At 35.2% G+C, this 14,993-nt stretch overlaps 1 protein-coding gene across 1 annotated transcript in view; it reads right to left on the minus strand.

The window, feature by feature from the left end:
* Positions 1-14,993, minus strand: part of MALRD1 (MAM and LDL receptor class A domain containing 1) — a 268,212-nt gene that overhangs the window by 150,292 nt on the left and 102,927 nt on the right. The window contains exons 24-25 of the mRNA XM_035545162.1: positions 13,135-13,382; positions 7,340-7,637 (exon numbers count right to left, since the gene is read on the minus strand). Coding sequence (XP_035401055.1) covers positions 7,340-7,637; positions 13,135-13,382 — 546 coding nt within the window. The remainder of the gene's footprint in view (positions 1-7,339; positions 7,638-13,134; positions 13,383-14,993) is intronic.

The following is a 14,993-nucleotide window of genomic DNA, read 5'->3' on the forward strand; positions in this document are numbered from 1 at the left end:
TGTAAAGATTCATTATGCACATTAAGCTGGTTTTATTTATCTCTCTCCTTTGCCCCAATTTTATTTTCACTCAGAGACCTAAAAATGCAACACAACAATATGAGGGATTTCCTCAAACAAATAAGTATTTACTAAAACGGAAAGGCAGAGAAAGAACCTTTCATCTCTCCATTTCACTAACATATTTCCTACTTGGTCTGGCAAAAAAGGAAAATCTACAAGTTTGTTGTTGTTGTTGTTTTGTGTGCACTTGGTGAAAAGCATGTGACCTCAGTCCTTCCACCTTTTTGTTCTGGAGGACAGCTTCTATGATTATTGGTGACATATCCTTTGTCTGTGTTCTGGGTTAGTTGGAAGTTTCCACATATCAAAAAGCACTTTCTCAATTTCCATTTCTTCAATCTCTTCTGCCTTTGTGAAGCACGTTAGGTGATCTGACTTTTGATCGGTTGAGCATGGTATTTCCACATTCAGAAATGCCTTGAACATTTTGACTGCTAACAGTCTTTATAACACTTATTTAACTTTGTCTACCTGACCACTAAACCCCAGACTAGGCAGGTTAGGTATCTTTTCTGAGAGCTACAGTATCATTCCACTTGGGAGACATAGTCTGTTGAAAAGTTTGCAAACAAAATAAATCCCCTAATGAAAATGAAGCTGTGCAGTGAAATGACTCTACTCTTCCTTAATGTAAAGCACAAAATATAAACTGAGCTTCCAAATAACATTTACAAATACCTAGTGAAAAATAACATTTTTGTTTTCTCTCTGATATATATAATACTGAAAATGCAAACACTTTGACTGAGGAAGTCAAACACAGTCTGGATTAACTATTGATAATATGTGTTGAATAGCCTCTTCAGATTGTTGCTACAATTAAAGAGGGAGAGAAAAGAAATATGTACATGCCTGCAGGCTTAACCACACATGGAAATCTTGTTCCAGAATATCTAGATATTTGAAAAGCCCAACAAAGATGCACTTCACTAAAGGTAAACTAGGGTTAGATCCTGTGAAATTTAACTTTTCTTTCAGAAAAACAAAACAAAACAAAACAAAACCAAAAACAACTATAACCAAAAAAAAACCCTCTTTATACTTCTAAGAATATCCTATATTGCAGCATTATTTCTCTATCTGTATGTGTGTAAGAGAAAAATAATATCTTAGATATTATTATATAATATATTATTAATTATTATTATTATAATTATTATATAATAATGATTATATAATTACATAATATAAAATATAATTATATAATTATATAATATAGTTATTATTGATTGATTATATTATTAATAATATAATTATATAATATATAGTAATAATAGATATTATTATATAATATCTTAGAATATCTTAGACTCTAGTAAGAGGAATCGTTTAGTCAGTCCTTGGAATGTAAAGGGTTAGAGCTTTCATGTTCTTGGTTTACCCAGGCAGAGGCAGGCTTTGCAGATGGAGTATGTAACACATAAGGAAAGGCCCAAGCTAATAATGCCAGCATCACTTAGAGTCCTGGAGAAGTTTAAAATACTAAAAAAAAATCTTCTAACTTAGTCTTCCCGGTAAGGTGAAAATAAGAGTGGGATTCCTTAACAGGGAGTCTCCTTTATACTATCAGGAATCACAGTTCGCCATTTCAACATGCTGTGTCACCTGCTGCTTAAGAAACTCATTCCGTCCTTGAAAAAACATTTCCCCTGACCTGACATTTATTTCTTTGACTGTTTCTGTTGGGTTTACATGGCAAGGTTTTTGAATTCAGGTGTGGCTTAGAAGAACCTAAGAAGCTGCCTCATGTGTGATTAGGGCCAGTTTCATCTGTCTCCAAAAGGGACCTGCTGCTGGCTGGAGTTGAATCAATAAGCAAAGCTGTGTGCACCTCTGTGAGAGCAGATTTAAGAAAGGGAAAAACAAACAAACACACAAACAAACAAATAAAAACTGCTGTGCAACAACAGAAGCTGGGAGAGCGAGGAGTGAGAAGCAGCCCTGCAGACACCAAGGCTAGTGCAGAAGGAGGGCAGGAGGTGCTCCAGGCAGGCAGCGCTCCAGGCAGGCAGCAGCAGTTCCCTTGCAGCCTGTGGAGAGGCCCCTGGTGGAGCAGGCTGTCCCCCTGCAGCCCATGGGTCCCACATGGAGCAGATCTCCACGCTGCCGCCCGTGGAGGAGCCCCCGGTGGAGCAGGTGGATGTGGTCTTGAGGAGGCTGCGGCCCATGGAGAGTCCCCTCAGGAGCAGGCCCCAGGCCGGAGCTGCAGCCCGTGGAGAGGAGCCCACGCAGGAGCAGGGGGTCTGGGGGAAGCTGCCACTCGTGGGGGACCTGTGCTGGAGCAGTTTGCTCCTGACGGATGGACCCCGTGGTACGGAGCCGTGTGGGAGCAGTTCTTGAAGAGCTGCTGCCTCTGGGCAGCCCCCACAGGATCAGTTTGGGAAGGACGGCATCTCGTGGGGCAGAGAGTGACTGTGAAGGAGTGGAGGAGACAAAGCCATGAAGGAGTGTCAGAGATGAAGTGCTATGGACTGACCACAGCTCCCATTTCCCATTCCCCTGGGCTGGTTGGGGGGAGGAGGTAGAAGAGGGTGGATGGGAGGTGGGAGGTGTTTGCTTTTAGTTTCTCACTGCTCCAGTCTGTTAGTAATAAGCAATAAATTACATTAATCACCCTATGGTGAGGCTGTTTTGCCTGTGACGATAACTGGTGAGTGATCTACCTGTCCCTATCTCAGTCCTTGAGCCCTTTACACTGTATTTTCTCCCCCTTTCCGTTTGAGGAGGGGAGGAGTGAGACAGCAGTTGTGGAGCTCAGCTGCCCAGCTGAGTAAAACTACCCCACTGTTCTGTGACACATTTCACATAAACACATCTGTGGAGGCCCAAGAGCTAAGGAAAGTTCTGGAGATTTTAAACTGTTCTGCGAAAAAGAAAAACAAGTGCTGACAGTGCCCTATCTCCAAGGACCTTAGATGACATTAATCATGGTTTCTGTCCACTTTCCAGAGTTGTAATCAGTTATGGGACAAATCTAGGCTCTGCTCTGACTGCTGAGCTCACAGACCTGCATTTAATTCACGTCTCTGTCTACCTAATGCAGGGAAAGCCTTTATCCACTGTGATGTTTCAGATAACATGTTTTGCCACATTCTATTGATAAATTAAACATGTCAGCATTATAACTGAGAATTTTAGTCTAGTTTTTCATTTTTGTTGAGTTACCTACAAAAGTGCAGCATAAAAATCTACTTTAACTGCTATTTTTTGGTTGACTAGCTCGAGCCCCCATCAACTGAAACAGGGAACACATTGTTTCCTTTGCAATAAGAATCTGTGATGATTATACCTTTTCCAAGGGACAACTCTGATGGATTCCTTATACCTTAATCCCGGTTCCGTCACTGACTCACTACGCAGCCTGAGGCAAGTAACTCATGCTGCCTCAGGCTTCTCCAGTGTAAAATAAAAACAGTAGCATTTACTTCATTTTTAAGTAATAAAAAGTGTACACGAATAACTAAGAGAAAACTGCAAACAGAAATGAATCCTAACCTGAACTCCTAATAACACATTTACAACATTAGGAATGAAAAAAATAAAATTGCTGTTGACAGTAAAATTATCAAAAGTCTGTTTAACTGAGAACATCGATGCCTATACACATATATAGGTAAACCTCTATATTATATAGGTATATTCTGTCTACAAAACTTCAGGAGCATATCATAAGTTATGAGTATTCTTCATAGGCTTACTGTTTTTGCTTGTTTGTTTGTTTGTTTTTTTCCCATCACTGGTTTTAAAGTGCTTTAAATATTTTACCTTATTTGTTTAATGTCCTCTTCTCTCAGACAATGGTCAGGACTGGTTGCTTCAAAGGCAGATATAAATTCTTTGTTATTCAATTTGTTGTACATAAGGAGACATTTTTTTCTTCTATTCTGTAGGACACCACATTATGCACAGAAGCATAGAATGTGATTTATCTTATATATTAATTGGAATAACTGCCAAGGTTATTTCTATGTATATGTCTGTAAATTTTTACAAACCTTTTATCTGCAAAAGAGTGATTTAAGCAATATCTCTTGCTTTTTAGATTACATGCATTTGGGGGTAATATCTCAAAAAGATTTTGGCAAATCTGATTTAATGACACATTTTTTTCCTTTGCATTTATTTTCATCTTTAGATTTGTTGCCAAAATCTCTGTCTATATATTTTTTTATGAATTAGACATTTGTACTAGAATGATTCAAAAACCTGTTTAAAAACAAAGAAACCCACAGCCTTAGACAAGGCTGTATTCTTTAACGTCTATTCTTGAATGACCAGAAAAGTTCATGAGCAATGAAATAAGAAACTTTGCTAGTGATAGGAAAGTAGCCAGGGTGATATGGGCTACACACAGCACCACTGCAGGACATGAGCAAAACCTGATATTCTTCCATACTCTATTTATAGAGTGAGGAGTTGATAAGTGCCAGCCTAAAATGATGCTTATTTTTCCTCAGGCACGGTGTTTTAAGTGGCTCTCATTGACTTGTCACTTCAGCATCACTGTTGCTAAGTAGCATCATGAGGACAGTTTACAGCATGCTGTCAGTCTACAGAAAATGACAATGCTAAATTTGAAAATGATTTTTTCTAGTTGTCCAGCACACTCTTTCAGCCTTTAAGCATTACTTTTTATTTGTCCAGAAGAAAAACAACCCCCATTCAATGCATATTTGTATGTTTAGAACTTCAAAGAGTTGGCATACAGTCAGGGGCCAATCCTTCTGAAAAGTCAGAATCCCTGTCCCGGGTGCGCAGATATGTATATTTTTTTTTACTCTATTCTATTTAGTCCTTACACTATACCCATTGCATAGCATGCTATAGCATTCTGTGTGCAGAAATAACAAGCACAGGACACCTTGTTAGAGACTGAGAAGAATCTCACTTGACGTATGTAATACAGTAAATTCTGAATTAAAAATAAATAACCAAACAAATAAGAATAATATTATATTTTTTTTTCCATGTGGCTTGTTGTGTTAGTGGAAAATCAATTGCAGATTGCAGGTATTTCATAAAATCTACAAAGCAAGCTCTTAAAACAGTGAGAACAAAAAGTGCTGAATAGCAAAATTCGTTTGGGTGCAGAGAAGGGGTAAAAAGCATTAGGACAGTTGCTATTCACCGTGCTATTTTGAGTACCTAAAATGAAGGAAACTTTCTTTGCCAGACCTGAAAAAAAGGAAACAAATATCCAAATATAGAAGAGAAAACATATTAATCAGATGGATAAATAAGCGTCTATATCAATTCTGCATTGTCATGGAAATAGACGCCAAGAACTATGAATCTCTGAGATAAAACATTTCAATTTTCTTAGCCAATATTCTCTCCAACTAAAGACAAGAAAACAGATCTTCTGCATCCTCAGAAACTTTTAACAAATTTGAGCAATAGATATAAGTGTTTCACTTCTGGTTAAAGCCTTTTTGTCTCTGCATATAAACAGAGAAGTCTAGGAGTCCACATTTTTGCATCTGATCACCTCATCCATTTTAACTGTCTCTAGTTATATAGTTAGATCACAGAGCTCTTTGCATAGCCCCCATTTTGCTACTGTACAGAACATTTCTGTATGCAGGAGTAGATTTCATACTCTGATTTCTAAGCCCCCATTTCAAGCAGTTATCCAAACGGATGTCACTTAATTACAGAATCACAGAATCATCTAGGTTGGAAGAGACCTCCAAGATCACCTAGTCCAGTTAGTTGCTGTAAGTTGGAAGCCTCAGTAGTTAATGTAAATTCTTGTCCAGGACAAGTAAAAATTGTTGACATAGAAAAGATGGTATGTTATAAGGATGATTTTAGACCATTATCTTAAAGTGTTGTGAATCTACAAAGTTCACAAAGTACATCTTAGATGAGCTACACCAAGAAATCAGTCTCTGGTGGCTTTTTCCTGAGATTTTAGTAGCTTTTTTATTTTATACATCATAAAAGTATTTTGGAACATCCTTTACTATCAAAACTAAAGCTTTTAAAGTTTCCTATGTTGCCACAGGGACTCACATCTACCATTAAGCGGATAGAGTCTGAAAACATCAAAAATAAGAAATCAGAAATCTCATCTAGTGTTCCTCTTGGGGTAACATTCATACAAAACTGAACTTTAAAATACAAATCTCATTTGCAATAAATATCTATGACTGTTTTTGTCAGAAGTAGAGAGCCAATAGTGTATACTGTAAGGATTTGGTAATTTTTCAGCATATGTCTGGAAACCATTACCCATATCTTTCCTGCTTATCTAATAGACAAAGCACAGTATAATTTTTTAGGTTTGATGTAGTCTCATCAGTGGTATATTCCAGTGCCTGAGCAGTGCTTAATGACATCCTAAAGGGGAAGGCTACTCATTAGCAGCAGTAACAAAGCAAAGCAGCTCACATAAATTAATGATCCATTCTCCCAATACTCATTGACATTGGGAAATATTAGCTTTGTTTTATTCATCAGAAAGACAGAGAAGCTAAATAAAATGGCTTGCCACAGCTATGCAGGAAATTTGTAGTAGGCCCAGGAAATCTCCCAAATTCCACTTTGGGAGTTTAAATTTCAGCAAGGGTAGATGTGGAAGGAGGGAGATTTGTTCTGTTCTGTCAGAAAGAGTTTCTCCTTTACCATCCAAGGACATATTGTTAATGAATATCATAAGTGCTATTAGGAGCAGCTATTACTTTGAGGATAGTGGGATCTGTGCCCATCAGAACTTTATAATTTGGGTTTTTTATGAGTCTTATTTCCTTTGTGCAGTAAGTGAGGATAATGCAAATAATAGCTCCTATGCTGATACCATATCACAAGGGAACAAGATACATATGGTGCCAGCTCTCAGTACAGATTCCCACTAACCAAAAAGCCTTAGAGCCATTCCTATGTACTTACTGCTGACCTTATTACAAGATGGGTGTGTTGGCTCTGTCCTACTCTTAGTTCTTTATTTTACAATAACTAAATTTTACAAGTAAATACTGACAAATAAATCCCACTGAATTAGCAGGATATTGTCTAAACATACTTGGCAGAACATATGTCCTACAGATTCATAAGAATTAACTTAATACCACAAAAGTTATTTCATGAAAATAACTTCATCAACATTTCAAAGAGCTACTTAAAAGCACGTTGGTTTCAACTTGCCATTAGCCAGAGATGCGTTCTATTTTTATTTTGAAGGAGAGACAAAGAAATGAAAACAATACTGCTATGTATTCTTTCAGAATTTAGAGACCTACATTCATGCACGGTTTTATCTCTAGCAAGAACATACCTGTTGGAGGCAGTGTTGTGGGTTCTGCTGGTAAAAACTCCTGGAATGGTAAACACTCCTTAGATAACGTGATGTCATCAAGTGCTACACCATCTTTGGGACCTTTTCCAGCTATCCCTTCAAAGATGACTTGGAAATCTTCCTCTCCATCTCCAATCAGGTTCAGTGCCTGGCTCTGCCAGAAATTTCCCTGGTTTCCAGTAAGACTAAGGAGGATTCTTTCATGTTTTGACATAGTCCTCTGGTAGACAATCAATGATCCAATGTGAGCTCCATACATATGGTAATAGAAAAGTATCTGTAAACAAGAGCAATAGCCTCAAGTATACAATTGGTGAGTTCAGACATATTCTGCTACAGTATTTACCCTAATTTTTAAATGGAGCAGCATTAGCAGCATTCAGACTAGCTCTGTGTTTTACTAATTCAAAGACAATTTAATTAAAACACACACGAAAATGACTTACTAGTGAAAAATTTTTAATTATTCCATAAATCAAGCTTGGAAATCGGCATTACGATACTGTGACAGCTGATCTTGCATCTCTTTTAAATAACTTCCATGTGTAAATGCAAAAGAAAGAGAACACTTGGTAAAAATAAAAAATAAAAAAAAAATAGAGGAATAGAGCTGTTTACAATTTTGGAAATAACTTCAGTTTTCTGGTGTTAATAGTGTTTGTGATAGATTACAGAGTGTATAATTAGAAAATAATATTATATAATCTATTATGGGAGCAAAACGGGCTGCATAAATGCAAAATAAAATAAAAAGTAAGTAATCCTTGGATCACAAAACTGTGAATTTCAGTAAAAATGGGAAAAACAAATTAGTAAGTCCTAAAGTAAGATCAAGTACATACAGAACATAGAAATAAAAACACTGACTTCTCTCTGCTATTTTCAATTCAAGTGCAAAGTAACAGTTGTATTTGATTATATTAATACTTAGGCTAGTTCAACATTGTTTCTGGCAAATAAGGAATATTTCCAAGAATGATGTAAGACCCTGAATGAAGGCAATTCATGCTACATTATGCAAGAACACACCTATAGCTCAATTTTTTCCTAGTCTAATGCATAGCACAAACCCTAAAGAATGAAAACTCCATCTTATTTATTATAGCTATAAAAAACATAATAGCAAATATTATGATACCCATGTAAGCGTTGAGTCAACACTCTGTATTACCTAGTGCTACAGGATTTCATAAGCTTCTGCAGTCTTTTGCAAAACATATACTTAAAATAATAATAATAATAATTTTATTTATTTGATTTTCTCTGCAGTTGATTAGTAAAGCTGTCAACAGCTTTGTGTTACAATTCTTATGAAAATTTTATTATGGTCACTTTCAGAATATCTTCTGTGCAATGAAGTAGTCCAATATAATTTTTATTAATCAGGTTTCTTGCATGGAACTATTCCTATTTACCTGCTGTTTTCCTGTCCTACAACTACTCTATTTCTTTTAAAATTCTTTTTGTAAATTAAGTTTGTGCATTCAGTATATCATTAAATTATACAATACTTTTCACATTTTTAAGACTAATCTCGATTCCTTTTTACTACAGCTAAATTTTGTTTGATTTTCTGACATTAAATTTTGAGCTGATATTTCCATAGAACTGCACACCACTCTGCTTCTGATTGGCTACAGTTCTTTTCAAAGCTACCAAACTATACTATGTATGTTTTTCTTTTATGATCATTGAATTCTTCTTTCCCTCGCCATGATATACACACACACACTCTCCTGGTGCAACTTGAAGCCATTCCCTCTTGTCCTACCACTAGTTATCTGTAAGAAGATGCCAACTCCCAGCTTCTATTTTCTATATCTATTTTCATCAACTTGTTCTAAATTACACTGAATCATTTGGTATTTGGAAATAACATACTGGTATTCTGTCATGTCACATCATTTTGAAGTATCATATATAGTGGTAAAGTCACTATTGCAAACAGTTATACACACGATTTTAAGCATGTATACAAGTCCTTTCAGGACTGGGACTGCACATATATGACTTACTCTTGAGTCAAGCTTGAGCTATGCCCAATACTAATTCCTATACAGAATTTCCCTTGCATCAGAATGCAGGCTAGCTCTCTAGCCTTCGTTCTCCAAGGTTCTCTAGATGTGGTCATTTATCTTGGCTACTTAATCTTTTCAAGTCTATCCTGAAGATTTTTTCACACATTTTTGATTTATGTATTTGTTTTTAAATAAATACTGTTTTTGTTTCTAACTAAATATCAGAAGCAAGAAAATTCAGGAAATACTCACAAATACAAACAGCCCTCCCCACACCATATTCTTTCTATCATGCGCCCTTTTAAAGAACTGATTTTTTTGACATCTTTCATATATGTTATTGACATTTTTCAGATATCTTATTAAAACTTCTTGGCTTCATTCTTGAATTATCTCAGAATTCTCAGTGTATACCACCTGCATTTGCTTACTTAATGCAATTAAAATTAAGACTTTTTTCCAACTCCATCTCTTTTGGTGTTATAGTCTCCAACAATGCTGCTTCAAGGCTGGTTCGAAGGAGCAGCTCGCAGGCTAGTACTTCCACAATGCCCTGCAGTGAATATTAATCCAAATAAGGTATTTAAACTTTCCTGCAACATTTTCAACATAGTTATTTTCTTATTCAACTCCAGTATATATAGGCTTGGTGGTTTTTTTATAGGTTCCATTTCCAAGTAGTAAAATTATGTGTCACTGACAACTTGACACTGAATTTTCCCTTTTCTGTCTCAGATTTGTTTTGGCATATGCTCATTTTCTTTCTACTTGGACAATTTTCCCTGGCTTTCTATTCTTTTTCAAGCTTGGTTTGTATAAAAATATAAATATATTTTTTTTCCTCCCATGTACTTCCCTTTATGTTTGCTTATATATATTTGTTTTATTGGCACAAAACTCTTGTTGTCCCAATGATGTAAAAGTTCATCTTCCATTGACTTGAATCGGCCTAAGATTCCAAACTAAGTCTGAAATAATATATGATGTAGCATTTCCTTCTCTACTAACTCACAGAAAGGAGCAAAATACTTTTGGGACCATCTAATCTGCTGGGGTGAAGCTGTTGCTTGGAACAGTTGTTCATTACATACATTTTCCGTTACAAGAAATTTCACTTCCCTTGGTTAGCTGCGTAAATCAAAGCTTCAGAACTTGTCAGAACTTAAAAAACAAAATCAAAAAACAAAAACAGACAAAAAAAACTACTGAAATGTCATTATTTAGTTACATTTTCAGGCTTCACCATGGATGTAGAAGTTTTGTCTGTAGAAAGTACATAGACACAATGTTTTTTGTAGATGTTTTTTGGCATGACAAAGGTAACTGTTTCTGACAGTTATGTTTCGAGCACTTCATTATATTTAGTGTGTGATACATTATGAATATTCAGACACAATCCTGTCATCCTCAGCTCTTCCACTTTGTTTTGTATATATGTTTTACTGTTCACAGATAGAAGTTAAATAGTGGATTTTTTTTGTTTGTTTGTTTGTTTTAACCATAAAAATAGATAAGGTCAAGAAAGGGATGTTTTCAAATACAAAACTAAAGAAAGAAGCAAACATATACAAGCTCAGATGAGCAGAATTTGTCTAAAATTTATAAATACATTTTAGCCAATTTAGAAAATGAACTTAGTAAATATGAGACCCAAATTTGAAGACATTTTTTAACGGCTAGATAAATTTTTGCTACTGACATTATTCATGTTTTGTTTGGATCATAAAATCATCCCATTTATCTTTAAAACTTCATTACTTTCTTATCGATAAAGGTGTTTGGGAATTATCAAACAACTAGAAGAATTTCAGCGAAATTAACTGATCAGAAATCTCAAAACAATCATAATTCTAAGTTTCAGAAAAAACTCTTTACAGGTTTTGATTTTCCTTGTAAATGAGACTAAAAGTGAGATAAATGGACATAGATGCAGATGATTGGTAATTTTTAACAGAGGTGTCATCAATTGTAAAACACTTTAGGACTATATCAAGCTAAGATAGCCCTCATTCAGTGAGCGTGGTGATGTGATCATATAACCAGTTCAGCTTGAAGGTTTTTTTTTTTTTTTTTTTTTTTTTAAATAATTCCTCTTTATCTAGATTTTCCTCTTGAGAGAGCTAGTTACTAAGGCAAGGTACAGTAGATATGAATGTGAACTTGCAAAATGGGACTACTAAGGACAAAATTCTAATATAAAATGATTACATATCCTGTTTTACAGGCAAAAACTAAATGAAATTTTACATCTATAAATATAAAGGACATTGATATTTCTCAGGCATGCACAGAGATACAAGACTAGCATCACTCATAAACTAATAGAGTAAGAATTCCATTTGTGGCATCAGGAGTAGAGATGCTCCAGATGCTGGAGAACAAAGTGGTTATTTTATGCTAAGACCATTAAAAAGCTGTTGAACAAGTGTAATTGGGTAAAGGTAAAGAGCCAATAAACACATAAATACTTCTGCTGCCAAGTTAGAAAGATCTTCATGTGTGAATAGCAAAACAATTAGCAAAAGAGTAGGTTGAATGTTGTTTTCCATCACAGTAGTTCCAAAATTCTTTACCTTAGATTCGAGTGTGGCATAATGCTTAGACCACTATTCATTCGTTCACAGTTCCTTTCAACTCTAATCATTCACAGAAAGGAAGGATTGTCTTATTTGTTAGGAGAAAGTCCAGAATCTTAACTAATAGAAAAATTATTTCCTTAATCTCAAATAAAATGGTTAAATTATATGTTAACACCTCCCCCTCCCTTTTCTCTTAACTATTTTTTTCTGTTCGTTTTTTTTTTTTTTTCTTCTTTTCTCTACTCCAGATCAGTCCTTTAATTCAGGACATCCATTCCCAAATTTATCCTAAAAATGTTAAGCCATTCTCTGCTCCTCTAATTTTCGTATGTCTTTCTAAATTTTGGGTGAGTGATTTTCTGAAGGCTAAAACCCCTATATTTCCTCCCATAGTAGCTGCATTTATGCACAATAATCCTCTCCATTTAAATAATATATAGATGTTAGAAATTCAGATACCACTCGTCTTTGCTTTGACATTTGAAGACGATTTGAAAACAATAGATGCATACACAGGGGAAAAATACCATTTCAAAGTAGCACATAGTTCAACTTTCTGGAAAATTCCCTGAATTTTCAACATATATCAGCGTCTCAGAGATGTGTTTTGAAAGCTGTATTATGAAACTACAAATTACCATTTTAGTACAGACTGTAAAATATATATCACAACTAGAAAACCTTTTAATCCAGATTTGCAAAGAAATTATCAGGATCAAATCACAACAATATGTTGTAATGCCTTAGAAAATAAAAGTTTATTTTTCTTCGGTTTTTAGAGAAGAGTCAATGACAGCTTCTGTCATGCAGTGTTCCTTTTGAAGCTGTATTCTTTCAAAGCAACTTGTTACTGTATTCGTACACATTTTCTCCATTAAAGCACATACATAGTTGTAGGCTAATTAGGGCTGGAGTTGCATAAGGCATATTCTAAATTACATATTGCTTTCACTGCTGACTTCATTTCAATCTCCTTCGAAGTACTTATGTACAGAAATCATTCTTCTCCCATAACTAGCAATGAGATTCATGCTTTTTCATGATTCCAAGGTGGAAATAGTTTGCTTCTTCCACAATATGTTTGTTTTTATCAAGAAATATCTCCTTTTAGGAATATTATCTTGGTGTAATCTAGAAATCAAATTCTGCATTCCTGCTAGTATCGCACCCCACGTACCTTGCAGTTTTTATTCCTTCTGCTTAGCACAGGGCTAACAATCCTGGCTTTCTGTCCTGGCAGCTGAAGAAATGAACTCTTTATAAAAATATAATGACCAGATGGCTCTTGCAATGTATGATCAGCAGCTGGTCCAGTGCCCAATTTTGTAGCACTGCTCGTTCTGAGGCTCCAGTCAAAATCATCATTTTCATCTTGCTTCCATCCACAAATATCAAACTCAAAATCACAATGCCCAATAGAGGTACCTGAAGGATATTTGCAAACACATGAAAAGACTTTTTTTTTTCAGAAAGTTAATCGGTTACATACATTACAAACTAGTATACAATTACCTTAAAAAAAAAAGAAGTCTCAATAGGGAGAAAACCACCCATGTGTTTTATTAAACAGAGTATTTTTAGTGCCCTATAATATAATTGTGGGGCAAGATAAAACTGAATATATACAAGGTAGATATCTGTGCTCTTAGTGTAACCAACACTGCTGTAAGTATAAAAAATAAAGGTAATTTAATATAGCCATCTATTTTAGGGCAAATTGCCTAGCTCTAGTTTTGTAGGCCAATTCATGCCCTCCATAAGGCACCCAAGACATCTGCAGAAAACTAGCCTCTTCTTGGAGGAATACTTTAAAGCCAGGTGAGATCCCTGTAGTGCTGAAAAATATAAAAAATGCCTATATTTATGGAACAAAACCCCATCCAATTAAAAGTACAGAGCACTAGAGAGACACATCCTCCATGCAGACACAAACAGGCAAAACATAAATGTAGAAGTGTTTACTTTGAGCTAAATCATACCCGCAGTTAGTTTACTTCAACATATTTCCAGAAGAATTCACAGGTAATTTATTATCCAATATGCAAACATAGATAATTATCTACATTTCTCCTTGAATTGTATTTAATGCCTAGAAAAATAGAAGGCTGTCATAATTTTGATTGATATTTATATGCCACAACATGAATGCTCTTCACTGATTTTCTAGTCTTGAACGTCAAAACAGTCAATGTGGTTAGCAAACTGCCCACATAAATTAAGGTTAAGTCAATTATACTGGTCCAAAGGTTTAAGCTGCATATATTTCTCTACTATGCATCCATAACTTCATTATAATGATTATCAAGCAAGACTAAACTTGCTGAAATAAGCTGGAATTTTGCCAGAGCCTTCAAGAGACTTTTGACTGTGCTTTTTGACTGTGCTTTGACTTACTATTATTGCTGGAAAGGAAAGTACTTTGAAGATAAGTTGGGAAACTGAATAGATCATTTGGTCTGACAGTGTAAGAAATGACAAAAGCTTTCTCCTAAAATATAAACAAAACTTGAACCTCTTCTAGGGTCTGATAAAGTTCAGCCACTTAAAAGTAACTTTATTTAATTGGCAGCTGGTCAGAAGCCTCAGTAATGAGGCCAAGGAGTCAACATCCATGTAGTCTACACATGGCCCAAAACAGTACAGACAGCTGCCTCTTAAATTTGAGGCTGAAATCAGGTGAAAGATTTCTTTTTTTTTTCTATTTTTCACAAGATCACACGGGTGGAAGAGAAGTCTGAAACATTTTCTTATAAATATGAACTAGTAAGAAAAAAATAATTTCACTTTTATCTTTGTCTGAAAATACAACACTATCTTAAATACTAATAATAACAACAACAAATCCCTAATGCACTATAGGATTATCATTTATGCAAAACATAGATAATAATTTACCTCAACTGAATATAACTGTCCTCATCTTTTGCTATTTGACCAGTTACATAATATTTCAGAATCCTAGCTAAAGCAATTTCTTCAATTACTCACAAATTTCATCTCTAGTCAACAAAAAATCATCCATGCAACTGACCATTT

The sequence above is a fragment of the Cygnus atratus genome, chromosome 2, assembly GCF_013377495.2.
Source record: "Cygnus atratus isolate AKBS03 ecotype Queensland, Australia chromosome 2, CAtr_DNAZoo_HiC_assembly, whole genome shotgun sequence".
NCBI lineage: Eukaryota > Metazoa > Chordata > Aves > Anseriformes > Anatidae > Cygnus > Cygnus atratus.